This window comes from Aethalodelphis obliquidens, unplaced genomic scaffold, assembly GCF_003676395.1.
Source record: "Aethalodelphis obliquidens isolate GAN/ISIS:26980383/991018 unplaced genomic scaffold, ASM367639v1 scaffold1, whole genome shotgun sequence".
Classification (NCBI taxonomy): domain Eukaryota; kingdom Metazoa; phylum Chordata; class Mammalia; order Artiodactyla; family Delphinidae; genus Aethalodelphis; species Aethalodelphis obliquidens.
The window spans coordinates 59,719,345-59,738,446 of NW_020837945.1; the positions used below are offsets into that span (position 1 = coordinate 59,719,345).

The 19,102-nt window shown below is 39.7% G+C and overlaps 1 protein-coding gene across 1 annotated transcript in view; it reads left to right on the top strand.

Moving 5' to 3' along the window:
- The first annotated feature begins 5,056 nt into the window (after nucleotides 1-5,056).
- Nucleotides 5,057-19,102, top strand: part of SIDT1 (SID1 transmembrane family member 1) — a 51,039-nt gene continuing 36,993 nt past the window's right edge. Inside the window, exons 1-5 of the mRNA XM_027104925.1 lie at nucleotides 5,057-5,097; nucleotides 8,347-8,449; nucleotides 10,743-10,896; nucleotides 13,251-13,322; nucleotides 13,741-13,834. Coding sequence (XP_026960726.1) covers nucleotides 5,057-5,097; nucleotides 8,347-8,449; nucleotides 10,743-10,896; nucleotides 13,251-13,322; nucleotides 13,741-13,834 — 464 coding nt within the window. The remainder of the gene's footprint in view (nucleotides 5,098-8,346; nucleotides 8,450-10,742; nucleotides 10,897-13,250; nucleotides 13,323-13,740; nucleotides 13,835-19,102) is intronic.

Genomic DNA, 19,102 nt, shown 5'->3' on the forward strand with positions numbered 1-19,102 from the left:
TTATTTAAATCCAGCTTAAAAAATTAACTTCTGCCTTAAAGCATTACTCCGTGCCGTCTTAACTCTCCCCCACCTGCCTCCACACATGCACATACACCGGCTTTGCCCCTACTCCTTTTCCCGGACCCCATTGCCCTGGCGCTCAGTGCTGCAGAGTGTGAAGTTGCAGATAGGGAACAGCAGGAGGCTGCAGGAACAGGCAGGCACCTGCTCCTGGGGTGGGAGGAGCCTGGAAGAGCTGTTGGGAATTCTCTGGTGGTCCAGTGATTAGGACTCCATGCTTTCACTGCCGTGGGCCTGGGTTCGATCTCACAAGCCATGTGGCTCGGCCAAAAATAAAAAAAGATATCCCCAAGAATGGAAAATGCATGACAGATAGTTTAAAAAGAAAAAGAAAGAAATTTAGACAGTTGTCTATGTTGTGATATTTGTATGGATAATGGATTTGAGGGGGACTCGACTGGATGCAGAGAAATTAGAAGGCTGATGCCGTGGTCAAGATAAATAATGAAATGAACTGAAGAATTTAGAGGTGAAGTTGACAAAACTTGATTGGGTATTCAGGGTAAGGGAAGTGGGAGAGTCTAGGATGACCATCTAACTTGTAGATGGTGGTGCCCCTAAGAGAAAATGAGAATTTTGAGGAGGGAAGGAAAAGATAAGTTCACTTTGGGACATGTTGAACTTGAAGTGCAGTGCCTGGCAGAGTGTTGAACTTATACAGCACGATGCTCAGGAGAGAGGGCTGAGCAACAGAGAGGCCACTGAGTAGAAGCTTCAGGAAGGCTGGTCCCTATGGTGCCTGAGGTGGAGTTCCAGGAGGTAAGGGGAGAAACAGGCAGTACCCAATCCTTGATCTTTGAGATATTTTTGCTGCACCAGGCAGTTTAGACTTCATCTTTAAGGTTATGGGAGCCACAAAAAGATTTTAAGCAACAGAATATCATCAACAGGTCTGATTTTTGAGATGACTTTAGTAGCCGTGTGGAAGATGAACTGGAGAGGAGAGGGTAGAGGCACACAGACAAATCAAAAGTTTGAACAGAGAAGAATTAAAAAATTATTAGGACCTGAACATATCATGGTAGCAACAAAGTTGTAAGGGAGAAAAAGAGTCAAGTAATACACATGGGGATAATTCACAAATTCAAAAAATACATGTGGCAGAATCAAAAATATAGTCTTACATGAGCACTTGAAGGCTTCAACCCTCCTCTAGCCTTCTAAGTAGGGATCTTGAGTCTTTGTTTTGAGAGAGCGTTTTGAGTGCGATGGCTCAGCTACTGCGCTGTGAAAAGTAATAGATTTTTGAGGAAATGGATGAGTAAAGAGGCTTTTAGACCATTTTGCTATATGTCATCCTATGTAATGGCCCTTTGGTATTTTAGGGTAGAGTACAGTGATTTACATTGTTTTTCAGTTTTGTTTTCTTTTTCTTATTGGATGCTGTACTGAGCAGACAGTGCTTCAGGTGGGAGCAGGTGCATCCAGGTTACATTTACACTAATAGAATCAGTAAGACTTGGTGAGCAGTCAGCTGTGGAAGGGATAAAATGGGAATCCAAGATAACTCCAGCAATGATGTCACAAGTCAGGTGAGGCTTATCGACAGACGTGGCAGGTCAGGGTCAGGGAAACGGGAGTACATTCCCTTTTGATCATATGGAGTTTGAGATGCTTGAGGGCCAGCGAAGTGCAGAAGCCCAGCAGAGAAACCCTTTTCTGTGACTGGAGCCCAGGAGATAGCCCTGGGCTGGACATGGAAACTTGTGATTCACTACCATTGTTGTGGTTTTTGTGGCAACTGAATATTTATATATATGGATTTTATGGCAATTATAATATATATAATTATACATATATGAATGAAGATGTATGTGGCTAAGGAAAACGAGGAGATCAAGAACAAGACTGTGGGTCACATTCTCATATAAGGGATCGTCTGAGAGATAGGAGCTCTCAGAAGAAGCTGACTCGGCATAGTCAGATGTGTGGAAGAAAACCCAGGAAAGCAGAGGTCACAGAGCCCACGGGAGGAAGTTCTAAGACAGAGGAAGTGGCTGTCAGTGTCAACTGTCACAGACAGGTAAAGAAAATTAAGAACTAAGTCACTGGATTTAACTACAAGGAGGTGACTGCAAGCTCAGGGAGATGGTGGAAAAAGAATCCTGACAGCAGTGGGGAGAGGGAAGCATGAATGAGGGATTGGAGCAGAGCACTCTTTGAAGAGGCTGGTTGTGAAGGAGAAGGATATAGAATGACATCAAAGGAGAGAAATTTGGGGAAAAGAGGGCAATTCTGGGGGGTGCTTTTGTTTGTTATTTATTTTGAAAATGGTTGAGACTAGAGTATATTTATAAACTAAGGAGTAGAAAGGCGGATAAAATTTATAGGAGAGTTGGATTTTTGTAGAAGCAACGTCCCAGAGGAGGGAAGAAAAGACAGGATTTAGCACACGCGTGGAGAGTTTATACTTCAGCCAGAGCCTTGAGGTGGAGGGTTACAGATGATGGAGGGTTGGGGAAAGATTTGGGATAAGCAAAGGCAGTTCATGACAGATGGCAGTAAGGAGATAACAGGAAATGATACTCTGAAGTCCATAGTCCAAGTGAATAACCAGCGTGATTTCCTTCGACAAAGTGAGGGTTTTCAACGCTCACTGTGCTCTGTGCTAGGGGCTTGCTGTCAGAAGATATATGTGATGCCCTGAATCTCACAGTCCTCTCTGTACTCACCTCAAAAACGACTTAGTTTTTGTCTCTGCCTGTCTTTCCACTTACCCTTTCTTCCCATCCCCCCTTCCTTTTCCTTCTGTTTTATTACTCTCCTGTAGATACTTCTCCCCCTTCTCTCTCCCTTCCCCATGGGCCCTTTTCTCCCTCTTCTCCTGTCTCCCTTCCCTGCACACCCATCTCTCTTGACTCCTCTGTTCCTTTTCTCTTTCCCTCTCCCTCAAACTAGCCAAAATGAGGAAACAAAATTAGCTTTTGGGTTTTCTTATTTATTGAATAAACTTTTGTTTCCTGTGTTTAATTTTTTCAAATAAGTCGAAAATTGTGTACTTCCTTCTCTAAAACTAAAGGTGTACATGTGTCTCAGTTAGATTTGTTCTGTTGCTTAATGACACCTGATGAAATAAACCTTCCCTACCTCCACTGAGGCCCATGGGGAAGGAAACAGAACCTTTCATCTGCAACAGGCACCATGTTTATTTTGCACACACTGTTGACTCCATGAGAAAGAGAAGACTTAAATGTGATAGTCTTAAAGAAAATAAAGTGTTTTCAAAGTTTGTATGTGTTGTACTAGTAAAGCAAACATAAAGAACAAGAAAAAAATAAAAACAGAAAATTCCTATCAATGTCCACACATTCAATGTTATAACTGCAATTCAAATGACAGGGGAGAATTTAAAAACAAATTGCTGGCCAAAGAAAACTGTTTTCTCCTGGAAATCTTACACTGTCTGTTGCCAGCCAAGAAAATCACTGTCCTCTTTGTTCCCCTGACCTGGCAACAAACAGAATTGAGGGCCCCGTGTTGCCCTGGTAATAGCAGATGACACTCCCCACACGCTGAGAGCCACACACAGCACCGTGGGTCCTGACTCTGGCTGTGGAATCTCAGGAGAACACACACAACTGGATTTGACACTGACTTTGGCTTCTTTAGGTGACTTAAGATCACGAGTTACTAACCATATGTCAGCAGAACCAATCCTTGACTCTGATGATGATTTCTATTGAGAGTGAATATATACAAATTACATCCATTGCTAAACTCTAAGCCCCATCTGCTTACAGCCTGAATTGTTTGTCATTACCTTTAGAAATAGTGCTCAAATTTTATGACTTCTAAACAACACCTCCAATTATAAACTTCATGCTTAAATGTCCTGACATGCCCTTTCTAAAGGAATCTTTAATAAAAATTTTAAACTATTTAATTTTTATAAAAGGAAAATTAGGAGTGGAGAGAAAGACTCCTTAGCATTCATTGGGGGATAAAGCTGGGGAAGGACCCCAGAAGAAGCTCAGGTTCAGGTTCCCAGAAGTGCAGGTCACACTGGACAGTTGGGATCATGACACTCCCCAGACGCAGGCGTGGAGAGTGCAGTGGGCATGTGTGAGTGTGATCTTCACAACTAAAAATGAGGCAAGAACCAGAAAGAACAAAAGCCCCAAACAGCCCTTACATGACTTCAGAGAAGAGCAAATTTCTCTTTGTTTTCCAGTCTCTTGAACTGTTCACGTATGTTCCTTCCAACAGCACTCTACGCTACAGATGTTTGGTTCCCACATGCTCCTCACACTGTCCTTTCCTCAGTGCTGGATCATTTCTGTCTTTCACAGAAGAATGAAAATATCTAATAAAATATCTAATAAAATAATTCACAGCAAATTAATAATTGGAGAGAAAATAACTTCATTATATTCTTTTGGTGGTATGTGCATTTTAAGAAGGGTCTTAGAACGCAATGCCCAACCCAAAGAGGACACAACCTTGGAGGGAAATGTAGACAACTGGGGGTGCTTGGGGGCAGGAAGAGTATGCTCCTATCTCTAGAGACCCTCCCATGGTGATTATCTATCCACCACATTTTTTAAAAAGTGATCTTTTGCCATGGATACATCAAAATTTTGAAGTGCTATCTGAATTATGCAAATGAACCTCAAACCTTCTTTTCCTCTCTCTTTCAGACCACTTCTGACACCTAAACCCTGTACTTGATTGTAAAATCTTAAGAGAATCCAAAGACAAATGTGTCTATAAAAGTCAACAAAGTACTTACTTGTATAGGTATGACTTCATGGGTTTACAAAGACATAAAATTGATCAGTTCCCCAATTTGATCATTCTTGAGAGTTGAAAACACCAAGTTCCCATGCAGCACACTTTGTCACTTTTATGGGCCCAGAACTCCTTTCTCAAAGGGTAGGGCTTTCCTTGCATCTAGTTTAAGATTTTTTTTTAATAAACAATTTTTGTTTGCTAACTTATGCTTTTCTTTCACTTTTCCCACTTTCCCCTCTCCCCCTTATATTTCTCAGGACAAATGTTGCCTTTCACTTTACTGCCAGTCCCTCTCAACCCCAGGTAAGTGAAGGGCTTCAAGGTTATCATGATTCTTCCTGTTGGTGTTACCCAAAGAAACCATGGTAACAGGTAGAGTTAGCATGTGATGTTGCCCTCGATCTTTCACAACATGAGTTATATTTGTACTTTTGGAATGTTGTTCATGTAACTGGGATTTTAGACACACCTTTAACCTTATCACTTGAATTGGTGTAAAATGGGAGGCATGAAGTATTTGCAGATGTTCCTTGGCTCAACCTTCATTCATAAAATTGTGGGCCTACTATGTACCAAGTACAGTGATAGATTATACTAGGTGCCAGGGATAGAAGGATGAAGAAGAGACAGGTGCAACTTCTGCCTTCACGGACCTTATAATCAGGATGGGGGTGGGGAGACAAAGAATGGAAGACCACCACTAAACAAATACAAAAATAATCAATTGATCTGAAAGTACAATAAAAATGAGACAGATTTTAATTTCTACAGTGTTATGGGTAAAATTAATTAGTTTCTCCTGTCATTAAGAAAGAACAGGAATGCTGACAAAAATTATTAGAAGAATTAGATATTTGTGCTGTGCTCTCCATTAGGCCATAGTCATAAACAGACTAAATAGATGAAAACTTTGATTGACTTAGGCTGCTTTTCTGGTGACACTTCTAGCTACCTTCCTTTCTCCTCTCATAGCTTCTGAAAGAGTGAAGTTTATGCAATAGCAAGTTTAAAACAGATTTATTTAATGTCCTGATATTTATTATAAGTCTTCTGTAGGCTGTAATGCAACTTTGTCGAAAATGGCCTTGGATATACCGTACTAAAACTGGGATTAACATATTATATGGATAATGTTGTAAATCTGTTACAACCACTTGTGAGCTGGTGAATATTTAACAACTGGTTCTTAGAGTGAAAGCCCTGTTTTGTAGCATTTGCCCATTTCTGCAGTGTAAATACCTCCACTCTGGCGGATTTCAAGCTGCCAGCGTGACGTCATTGAACACAGAGTTTGGAATCGATGTGCACAATCAGCTCCCCAGACCTGCAAGAGCCAACTCCAGCACACCTTGAAGAGTTAAATTTCCCATCAGTGAAAGCCTCCACAGTGCATATATGCTGCCACCCAGTGACAGAAGAGGACCAAGTCCCACGATCCATTGCCCTCAGAGTATTAGCCACTTAATTCATGAAATATTTGAAAGCACTAGTTACTAGGGGCAATGGGAGATATCTATATAGAAAGAGAGGGGAAAACTTGTACCCCAACTGCAGAAAGAGTACGGTCTAATAGTCCTGTCGAAAGCTATAATAAATATGATAGAAATATCATATTTATTTATTTATTATTTATTTATAAATATATCATTATATTTATTTATAACTAAATATAATAAAATGTGTGAATGTCGTGATGTACTTTGTAGACTGAAAATCAGTGATGATTATATATTATAGCTTCTTTCTATTTTAAAAAAGTATTAAACACTAAAGCCCGAATAATTTGTATATATATCACAAACTAGAGTAAAATATACTTAAAACAAACTCATGAAACAAAACAGAAATTCTTTGACATCTCTGAAGGTCTTACTTTACTCGTAACTGTTCCCATTTTGGCCTATATTTTATATCCTCTTCAACTGCAGGAAAAATTTTCTGTTCCTGTAAGTCCACCCAAACTATTGCACATACTCGGACAACCTGAATCACCACTGTCTGCCTCTATTCCTGTAGATAGAAGCAGGTTACAGAAACTGGATAGATAATCAGGACACAAGATGGTGATTTTTAGCCTAAATTCCAGGCATTGCTTTGGATCCTTGTCACTTGCTTCCTTCTGGTAAAAGTAGATTCTCAAGGCAAGGGGTTTATTTATTTGGGGTTTATGGTAATTTAAAGGTAAAAAACGATTAGTGATACCTTGGTATACAGAGAAGGCTTCGGTAGATGTCTACAGCTTGCACAAAACCAACTCCTAGAATATACAGGCATATATGTGATGCTCATTACTGCTGACAGTAACCATAATAATGCTTTTGAGTTACAAAGTATGGTTCCCCTAAGAACCATGAACGCCTCTTGGGAATTCCAGAGTATTCACCTTTGGAAGAGCCCTGTATTATATGTATTTGAATCAAGCTCCAAAATAAAAGCACAAAAACGGAGTGGCTTCTTGAGAGTGTTGCCATCTGTTACAAGGCATGAACAGACTTCCAAACAGCAGCGTTAATGACACTCTTCAATCTTGAGATGATTTTTTTCCCCATCAGAAGGCTTTGGATTGTTGAAAAAGTTCTATCTTTATTGCTCTGGTTCTCAGAGTAAGGTTAATAAAGAGGCTGTGGGAATGCAAAATGAAGTTTTAATGGGTTTTGCTTCTCCTTTCAAGTGATAGATTTACTAAAGCCCTAGGATAGGAGTTCGCTTTGTTTGTTTTCCTCAAAATTTTAATCGTATATTTCATGTCAAGCTTCTCAACCAGTTTCTATATTTATAACTACTGGGCAGAAGTCCCCTTTCTTCATTATTAGCAACATGTTTAAGGCTTAGAGTTAATAAATTTTTCCAGTGGATTGATAATCTAAGTAGGTAAATAGTGTAACTTTTGTCTATTATAAATGTTTCCTTATTCTGACGATATTGGAGAAATACTTCTGCCCAAAATTGTGAACATATTACAGGAGGCTAGATGTAGGGCTTGGTCTTTGAATCTAAATGTCATCTCCCTGTGTTCCAGCCAGGAAATAGATTCTTTGGCAAGAAAGTCTAGGGGAAGGGTGGGTCTAGTGCTAATTCTTGCCTGTGGGAATGTGGTTAAGATTCTTGAAGAACAGGCTTATCTGCTTTTCAAGGAGGAGCTTCATATTTCAAAAGGACCCCACAGAGGCAAACCTTGTCTCCTGTCACATTTCACGTATCTCTAATTCAAAGGGCTGGGGGCATCTTCTTAAGTCAAAATTAGAATGAAGTGTAGCAAAGTTTAGTTGAGAAGGAAAAACCATAAAAAATGATATGGCAATATCGTATGAAATGGCTCCTTTCTCTCGTTCACTGCTGTGTTCCTAGTGCCTGAGCCCCGCACAGAGCATTCGCTCAACATGCAAGAGATGAACGGCTGACCGAACTACTGGAGGCTTACTGAGACTTACATCTGAACTTTGTGCTTAATATTTGAGGAAACCACCTTATTCATGGGAAAATAGCTTGAGTTTTTGACCGTAAACATTTCTTAACATTAACAAATCCTGTCTTTCTTTTTTTTATTCTTAGTATTTTCTATACAAATTTCCTGAAGACGTGGACTCAGTTATCATTAAAGTTGTGTCTGAAATGGCTTATCCATGCTCTGTTGTCTCAGTCCAGAATATCATGGTGAGTCTTCATAACCTGTCAACCTTCCAATATGGAGTATTATATTGTCCCAGGGTAAATGAGAGAGAAGGGTGACCACCATGTCATCCTCATACTACATATTCCTGACAAAACTGCTAACTAATAAAGACAGTATCGTGTGCACACAAGTGTGCAGTCTGTGTTTGTAGACATTGATCTGGGGAGATAGAGAGCAGTTGACTCCTCACCAAAATAAACAAAGGAAGGAAGGGAGGGAGGGAGGATTATGACAGAGAACAAGGAAGACCAACTTGTGGGCTGCACAAGAAAAACAGAAAACTGTTTGCTCTATTTTTTAAAATTTTTATTGTGTCATTAGGCCCTTTCTGTTTCATAAGGTGTTAAATAAAAAATGGGAAAGGTGTGATACACTTTAAGATGATCTTTTCAGTTCTCTTTGATATAAAGTGACCTTGACTTCAGAGGACAAGGCACAAGTTTTAGGAGGACTATTTCATGACTGTTCTGGGGGAAAACTCTTCATGGTTTCTGGCTCAGTAGGGACCCTCTCCCCTGTGATCCAGGTGGCATGTGTGGTATGTATACTATGACATTAGTGATGCTTTCCTTTTTTATCCCTCATGCATGTTACAGTGCCCAGTGTATGATCTCGACCACAATGTAGAATTTAATGGTGTCTATCAATCCATGACCAAGAAAGCTGCCATCACACTACAGGTGAGACATCGCTTCTGTGGTTGTTATTGTCAATGACAGTGCACAGTTTATAATCAGATTACCTACTGGACCAGTCAGGTTACCTGCCGGACTTAGAAAAACCTAAGGGATTACCGCTCACTGTGTGCCTTGAATCTCTTTCCTTTCTGATTGATTTTAAAACAAAGATTGCTACACCTGAAATCAAAGCCTTCGTGATAGTAGACAGTGCTACTCTACCAGGTGCTCCGTTCCCCTTGGGGAATCTTGGGAACCTGTGATGCAGTGGGACATGTCTGACAGATTGCTTAGAGAAGTAAGGGCAAAAGATTCCAATCTACCCAATGGGGGATGCTGGTTTAGGGTAAAGTTTATCTGATCCATTTAAAACAACTAAACATATTCTACTAAAACAATATTTTAAATCAACTACCCTTCGATTGAAAAAAAACATATTGTAACCAAAACATAACTTCAACTCTGGACAGAATGGACAGGTTCAAAGGAATATGAACCACATTTGTGCAGAAGTTTGCCCTTTTGGTATGATAATTAAATTATTATTTCAATGGTAATTTTATAGCAAAAATGTACAGACATCATGTCAGCATATTTTCAAAGAGATTCTGTCCCTAGCTTTAGAGTGGTACTTACTTGGAGTACCTGTAATTTGATCTGTTCTCTAGGTAAGGAGATACTGTTTATTGAATAGCAGGCCATGAATGAGGAGAGGTTAATTATAATTTAGCTATCAGACCAAAAAACTTCTATTAGTCAGGCTTTTATTTTTAATGTCTCAGATTCGATATCTCAAATATCTGCTCTTATTTTTAGTATTTTTTTTTCCTTAGCACATCAGCATTATGTGGTCCCAAATTTAAAAAGACAAAAAAATAACCATAGTAGGAAACTCAGATTTTACATCATCTGGACACTAAATTAATGAAGTGCAAATCATATCAGTATATTCCTACTTTCAATATGTTTGGCAATAAGTTATTACTTCTCTTTTGGACCCATGATTCAGTACTGGGCCATTTTCTCAGTGGGTTAAACATAATATCAGAAATTTGGGGATAATAAAAAAAATCAGAGTTGTATAAATATACTGGACCTTAAAGATTATCTTGTCAACCATGCTTCATTCATGGATAAGAAACTGGGACACAGAGAAGCCTACTTAGAGAAAGTCAAAGCCAGGACTGTAACTCAGGTCTCCTGACTTGAGTCTTTGCTTCCCTAACCTAAATTGTTTACTTAACTGCTGACTGTGTGACTTTTAAGAAAGTCATTTATCATTAAATTTTAAAATAATAAAAACTTAATATAGTGAAGCTAAAACTGCCCTAAAAAATAAAGTTTATTCAAGAATTTAATATACAAATATAAATTATTAAACATAGACTGTTGACATATATTTTATATGGGGTCTACTACAATTCTAAGCACTCAAGTGGGCACTGGACAGATTGAAATCAGAACACTCTATTTACATAATTTCTTGGATATAACAATTATTTTATTATGGATAACCTGGAGTAGATCATGGGAATGTGAGAGTCCATTCTAAGGAGTTAGGGAGCAGAGGTGAACTTTACTTTTCTTCTCTTTCCTCTTTCTTTTTGCCCCCACCATTATATGGACTTTCTCCCTTCTTCTCCCTATCTTTATGTCTTGTGCAGAAGAAGGATTTTCCAGGTGAGCAGTTCTATGTGGTGTTTGTGATAAAGCCTGAAGATTATGCCTGTGGAGGATCTTTCTTCATCCAGGGTAAGGAACAGTGAGGAGTATGTGTCTACTTAGAAAAACCTAACAGAATGGAATGGAAAGGAAGCCAAAAGCTCATTTTGGCCCCATCTGGCCCCTTCCAACCATCGCTAGTTCCCACTAAGTGAGGGTCATCAGCACTGGCTTGGCAAGGCAGTCTGAGACATACATGAGAAAAAAATAAAGGGAAGAAAATAATAAATCTCAAGATATTATTGATACTACAAAATGCCATTTAGTGCCTGAATCTTTTCAAACTCTTGTACTCCTCAGTTGGCCCAGTTGGCCCAGTTCACTCAGTTGGCCCTTTTCTCAACAAATATTTACTACTGTGAAGTAATGATCTTATACAGCAGATCGAGGTCCATTTTCAAAGATCATTTTTGTAGCGAGCAGTAATGGATCCACTTATATTTATCGGTAGTCATCATTTCCCCAAGGAAAATTCAGAGTTCTCAATTCCCATTGCCAAAATTGTACTTTCAAGACAGTAAGTGAGCAAAGTAGGGCAACTTATCCCAATGGCAGGGGTTATGTCAGCTCTTAGGCATAGTACAAGTGGTTATGGGCAACTACCCACTACCTACCACGGGAATGGAATAGGCTGTTGATTGAAAACACAGACCCCCCCCAGCAGCTGATAGGCCATATGTGATCAACACGAAAAGTGTTTACTGTTGAGTGTAACATCGTTCCCTCAGTATTTAGGTGAATTTTCTTCTAATATACTCTTTAATCTCTTAATTACATAGCTCTAGAGTTTTGCCAACATCCAATGTTCTCGGTAAACTGTAAGTCCTTTGATGGCCATATAAGAAAAAAACAAATTCTCACTGCCTAGAAAAATGCAAACCAACAGTGCAAGAGTGTTCCCCTTTCTCCATACCCTCTCCAGCATTTATTGCTTGTAGATTTTTTGATGATGGCCATTCTGACCAATGTGAGGTGATAGCTCACTGTAGTTTTGATTTGCATTTCTCTAATGATTAATGATGTTGAGCATTCTTTCATGTGTTTGTTGGCAATCTGTATATCTTCTTTGGGGAAATGTCTTTTTAGGTCTTCTGCCCAATTTTGGATTGGGTTGTTTGTTTTTTTGATATTGAGCTGCTTGTATATTTTGGAGATTAATCCTTTGTCAGTTGCTTCGTTTGCAAATATTTTCTCCCATTCTGAGTGTTGTCTTTTTGTCTTGTTTATGGTTTCCTTTGCTGTGCAAAAACTTTTAAGTTTCATTAGGTGGGAATGTAAATTGATACAGCCACTATGCAGAACAGTATGGAGGTTCCTTAAAAAACTAAAAATAGAACTACCATACAACCCAGCAATCCCACTACTGGGCATATACCCTGAGAAAACCATAATTCAAAAAGAGACATGTACCACAATGTTCATTGCAGCACTATTTACAATAGCCAGGACATGGAAGCAACCTAAGTGTCCCTCAACAGATGAATGGATAAAGAAGAGGCAGCATACATATACAGTGGAATATTACTCAGCCATAAAAAGGAACAAAATTGAGCTATTTGTAGTGAGGTGGATGGACGTAGAGTCTGCCATACAAAGTAAGTCAGAAAGAGAAAAACAAATACTGTATGCTAACACATATACGTGGAATCTAAAAAAAACCAAAACAATGGTTCTGATGAACCTAGGGGCAGGACAGGAATAAAGACACAGACATAGAGAATGGACTTGAGGACATGGGGAGGGGGAAGGGTAAGTTGGGACGAAGTGAGAGAGTAGCATTGACATATATATACTACCAAATGTAAAATAGATAGCTAGTCGGAAGCAGCCGCATAGCACAGGGAGATCAGCTCGGTGCTTTGTGACCACCTAGAGGGGTGGGATAGGGAGGGTAGAAGGGAGGCGCAAGAGGGAGGAGATATGGGGATATATGTATACGTATAGCTGATTCACTTTGTTATACAGCAGAAACTAACACAACATTGTAAAGCAATTATACTCCAATAAAGATGTTTAAAAAAAAAAGAAAAAGAAAAATGCAAACCAAAAATGTAGTAGCTCTCTATTTTTGCAGCTGTTTTCTTCAGATGTCTGTGGCATACTGAGCCATATGATATCAGAAGAAGGGTCAAGCCTTCTTCATTCAAGAAAGGAGGCTGCATTCTCATTTGACTCACTTAGTGCTACCAAAATGCACCCAAACAACGGCCAAGTTGAAAGTTTTAACCGAAAAGAGTATTAGACAGTTTGAAGGTTTTCACGTAGTTCTTGCTAAAAGAAAACTCAGCAACCAGAGTTAATTCTGGACAGTTTTTAAACAACTGTTCAGATCAGAGACCAGGAACCTAGTATCTGATCCATTGGGCTTTGTTCTTTTTTACCAGAAAAGGAGAACCAGACCTGGAATCTACAACGTGCAAAGAACCTTAAAGTGACCATTGTTCCTTCCATTAAAGGTCAGTCTTGTTACTGAGATTCAGTGGAGAGATTCCTATGTCAGGAAGGCAGTCATGTCATTCAGTGCTAATGTCATCCTTCCAGAGAAACATCATAAGAAAACTAATGTTTACCTTAGAGATAGAAGAGAGAATCAAAGCATTTTGCTAAACCCTTTGCAGAAAGAAAGGGAAGTCAATTATGAAGTTGTATACAGGAAGTCCCTTCCCAGCTTCCCTGATGAAGTCATCACTGTGAAAGGCAGCCATTTATGGACGATGTCTGGGTGACCTCCAATAGCTTTGCTGCTTTGAGTGGAATTATCTTAGGATTTAAGAATGAGTGTGATGCAGATGGGCCCATGAAGCTGTCCTGTCCCAAACATGGTCCTCTCTTCTCTTGAGGACATCCTGACCAAAGCTGTTTCTCTTCCCTCAGGATCTGTTTATGTGAAATCCATTCTTCTCAGTTTCCTCATCTTCTTCTCCTTCTACTTGGGATGCCTCTTTGTTGCATTTGTTCATTATATCAGGTATGTCAAGAGTTTCAAGAAATGTCAACCCCTTTCACCTGTCTCTGCTTAGTGATTAGCACATTAGATTTTAGAGCCATATTAACTGGATTCGAATCTACCTTAGCCACAAACTGTGTGATCTTGGGCAAGTTACTTAAATTTTCTGTGCTTAAGTTTCTTCATCTGTAAAATGAGATAATAATTTACCTCATAGACCAGTATAACTGCAGTGTTTACTTCAATGTCCTGCACAGAGTAAGTGCTGATAGTGTTAGCTATTTTCATAGTTAATGAAACTTCAACAGAAAGATAGCTTCGGTAATTTTTAGACCAGAAAATACTTAGTGTAGATCCTATGGAATGTAAGAAATGAGTTCCACCTAACATGGAGATTTAGAAACAGCTTTAAACATTCCGTCAAAAAGTACAATTAATGCCTAAAATAAATATTGAGGTACAATAAGTAGCAGGAGTAATAAATATGCTTTGACACTACATTACCAGGTGCTTTCTTACTGTTGTAGCGTCAATTTTACAGTAAAATGTTCCTCGAGAGAAAAAAAGGAGATAATCATGCTGTAATTTGGAAATTTCCCTTCCCAAGAGTTTGGAGCCCCCAGTGAAAAGAGGACCAGTCTTTCCTTGTATCTCAGAGCAGACCTGAACATTAAGAATCCCATAGCTTGTCGTGGTCTCTGTAAAACAACTACAAAGGAATGGCAGGAGGTATAACAAACAAATGTTCTCTCTCCTCTTGAGAATGTAAAGAAAACAAAGCCAGTATAGAGTTTTCAGATTAATGGGCAAGATTAGTCTCATCTGGAGAAAAACCTCAAGGCTACCACAGTGATACAACTATCTCAGTGATACAGGCCTACCTCTGACTCAAAACATAACTCCTTTCTGTAACTTTTATGAAGCTTTGCAATTGAGAAACTGACTTCAAAAACCCACTGACCATATCTGGGACAATTTGAGAACCAAAACAATTAAGGAGAATAGTGAATTATAAACCATTGAGAAAAATAGAAATTCATAAATCCATATCAGTAAGGGAAGAAAGGAAGGGAGAAAAGGAGGGAGGAAGGAAGGAAGGAAAGAAAGACCAAAATTCTTACAGATATACATTTAATAAACTCAACAAAATTACTAAAATAGATACACATTAGGGACAGGACCCATTAGCAAATACTGACCTAGAAGGGAGGACTCTTGCCTACAGCAGAACACCAAACACTGACTGGTAAATAAGAAGAGGGTGCCGGAATTGGAAAATCATCATTTTGCATAGATCAGGTTAAGAATCATCAATGAATACTAAAACTAGCAGGAAAATCTGATGAGGATCAACATATTTGCATGGCCTTAAGTGTATCTCCACAAATCGCTTAGTAGTTGTAAGGGAAAAAGTAGTAACTATACAGTGGAGAAATTAGACTATTGACAGGGTGATAAAAATTAATATGACCAAGGGAAAGTTGGACACTCTGTGTCTCCAGATGTGAGGTCCTGAGAAGGAAATAGCATCACTTATGCAGTATTCCAGCCAGAAATGCACATTTTTAATATAATCCTGAGGAAAAAATTAGACAAACTCAAAATGATGAACAATCTATTAAAATGTATCACGAAAGACAAAAAATAGCTATGGAAATGTTCCAGATTGAGGGAGACTAAATATATGTGACCACTAAGGACAATATTTGATCTCAGACTGGTTCTTTTACTAGAAGAAAAATATGCTATAAAGGACATTATTGGGTCAATTGACAAAACTGTAAAACAGACAGCAGATTAGATAAGATTATCATATCGATGTTAAATGTGCTGAAGTTGACAACTACACTGTGGTTATGGAAGAGAGTATCTTTATTCTTTGGAAATATTTAGGCACAAAAGTTCATGACGTATGCAACTTACTTTCAAGTGGTTCAGAAAAAGATTTTTACGTATACATGTATATGAAAACACACATACGCACCCAGAGACAGAATGAGAAAGCAAAGGGGGTAATACGCTAACAATAAGTGAATCTAGGTAATGATACATGAGTATTCTATATTCCATTCTTATTCTTATAGCTTCTCTATAAATGTGAAATTATTTTCAAATAAAAAATTAAAAACAAAATCTCCAGTCTACAGGCAAATATTATACCTGGAAAGTATACATACATTAACTGGTTATCAGCTCATTAATTTATCAGATCATAATCACTAACACTGAACAATCACTTATTCTTTGCCAGGCACTCTGAGTAGACTATCTCATCTAAAGCCCCACAACAAGTAGTAGTATTAGCATTATTTGACAGTTCAGGAAATTGAGGCATTCAGAGGTTAAGCAGTTTGACCAAGAATTCACTGCCTGGGTTTGAACCCAGGCAGCCTGGCTCCAGAGCCTTAGCTCTTAAGCAGCCCGGACAAGATGGGTCTGGAGTGATCAGGGCATGTGAAGGAGGGCAGTCCTAATCAAGGAAACCAGGTCAAAAACCTGGAACCCCAGCATGAATTTGATTGAAAAGGGGTCCGAAAAGCTGCTAATTTTGACTCAGATGAGTTACAGCATCATGGGAAACGAAGTTCATCTTTTTTCTGCCTCTCTTAGGAAGGCTGTCTCTACCGCTGATGTTCTAGATTTTAGAAAATAGGTTTCACCTCTTCAGTTACCTAGCAGATATAACCAGTGTACAAACAGACAGAAATTAATAGCTGGCTATTAATCTCTCTAAAGTTGTTATTCAGCCTGCTGAAGCGAGCACAGTTTTTGAAAGTTGTGGCGTAGGCTCTGTTGAAACCTCTGGCTGCCAGATTACTTTGCTACTGCCAACTGCACAAGCATAGATTCTTTCCAAATATAGGCAAACTGAAAATAGAAATCTGGAGACATAAGAACTACTTGGCATCTAAATAGGGGAATAAACTGAGAGAAAATGCTAATAGAACTCTTCCTTCATTGAACTAAGCAGAAATAACAAAGTTTTCTACAAAACCAAGTGAAGCCAGCCAGTCCTGGAGCAGAATGCCAATTGCTTGTTGAGCCCCCTGTTCTTTATTACTAATACATGTGGGGTTCGCAGTACATGCTATGAGATCAGGATGAAAACAATGATTAGAGACATGGCTCCTGTCCTCAGGGAGCTAAGAATTCAAAGTGTTTTTATGCTATTTTTTGTTTTTTATGTTTTTTTGTTTTTATGTTTTTTTGGCTCAACCCTGAACTCCATTCCCCTCCCCACCCCCAGCTCCAATTCATTCAGCAAGTATTTATGGAGCCCCTGCAATGACCCCCCTGGGTCAAGCACTATATACATGTCTCTTTTTTTCTTTAATTATATTATATCTATATCAATTTATTTTTAAAATTTATTTTATTAATTTATTTTTGGCTGCATTGGGTCTTCGCTGCTGTGCAGGGGCTTTCCCTAGCTGCGGCAGGCAAGGGCTACTCTGTTGTGGTGCGCGTGCTTCTCATGGCGGTGGCTTCTCTTGTTGTAGAGCACAGGTTCTAGGCGCGCAGGCTTCAGTAGTTGTGTCTCACGGGCTCTAGAGTGCAGGCTCAGTAGTTGTGGTGCACGGGCTTAGTTGCTCCACGGCATGTGGAATCTTCCTGGGCCAGGGCTCGACCCCGTGTCCCCTGCATTGGCAGGCAGATTCTTAACCACTGTGCCACCAGGGAAGCCCTGCATACATGTCTCTTATTCCTTCCTCTCAGTCACCCTGCCAGATGTTGAGTTCAAACTACATGATCCTGATTACTCGTTCTTCCCTTGATTCCTGTATTAGTTATCTATTGCCACAATAATGCTGCATAAAAATCAACCATAAGGGCCTCCCTGGTGGCGCAGTGGTTGAGAGTCCGCCTGCCGACGCAGGGGACGTGGGTTCGTGCCCCGGTCCGGGAAGATCCCACATGCCGCGGAGCGGCTGGGCCCGTGAGCCATGGCCGCTGAGCCTGCGCGTCCGGAGCCTGTGCTCCGCAACGGGAGAGGCCACAACAGTGAGAGACCCGCGTACCACAAAAAAAAAAAAAAAAATCAACCATAAAAACTCCAAAAACTCCAACCATAAAAACTCCAATACATATTTACATTTGCTCACAAATCTATGGGTCAGCTGGATGATTCTGCTAATCTGGACTAGGCTCAGAGATCTCAGCTGGGTGTGGTCATAGAGTGAAATCATCTGGCAGGTCAGAGAAGAGCTGGCTTTTCTAGACTGGCCTCAGCTGTACTTTGCCTCTCATCCTCCAGCAGCCTAGCCCTACTGTATCTCCAAAAGAGATAGCAGAAGAATGCAAGGCTTCCTTAAGAGGTAGGTTCAAAAGTGGCATGATATCACTTCCCCCTCTTTCTGTTGGCCAAAACAAGTGATAGGCCAGTCCAGCTGCAAGAGGTAAAGACACAGACTCCACTTTTGATTGAAGGAGCTAGATACAAGATGAGGTATAGCCATTTTTCAATCAATCTAGCATAGGTCTCAATTACTCTTTTTTTGTTTGTTCACTCGATACTGCCTGCCTCACCCTAGCTTTGTAAATCATTTAACTCCTCTAATTAAGAACTTTATCAGCTCCAAAACCTAGGGCAAATGTGGTTAAAGCCTGTTAATACAAACACAGTCCAAACACATCATCTTTTATGAGTTCATTTAATTGCTTGCTAGTTAATATCACTAAAATTGTTTTTTTAAAGGGACTTCCCTAGAGCCTCATTTGCCAGCTAGAACAGTCAGACCCAATTGTAACTGCTCTCCTTAATGATATGCCTTGTTCACTCAACAAATATTTAGTTATCATTTCCTGAGTGCCAGGCCCTGTCCCAAAGGTTAGTGATACAGTGGTGAACGAGACAGTCTAGATCCCTGCTCTAATAGAGCTTACATTATACAAAGGAAAAACATATAAGCAAGCAATTAATAAAATAATTTCAGCTAGTGACAGGAGGAGAACAAACACAGTGGTGGGACAGAGAATGATTGGACTGGGGAAGCTACTTTAGATTTGATTTGTTCAGCAGGGAAGACCTCTCAGGACCAAGACCTGAATGGCAAGTAGGAGCCAGCCATGTGAGGATCTGGGGAGAGAGTGGCCCAGGCAGAGAACAAGAGCAAAGGCCCTGAGGCAGGGATGGGTTTGCTGTGTCTAGGAACAAAAGAGGTATGAAGAGAAGTCCTTCCACCAAACATACCAGGATCAGGGGTGTGCAACTTCTAGAACCCCCATTTGGAAATAAACAAGAACACGTACCAAAGCACAGGCACATGTAGTCCCCAACTTTTCTCCCTT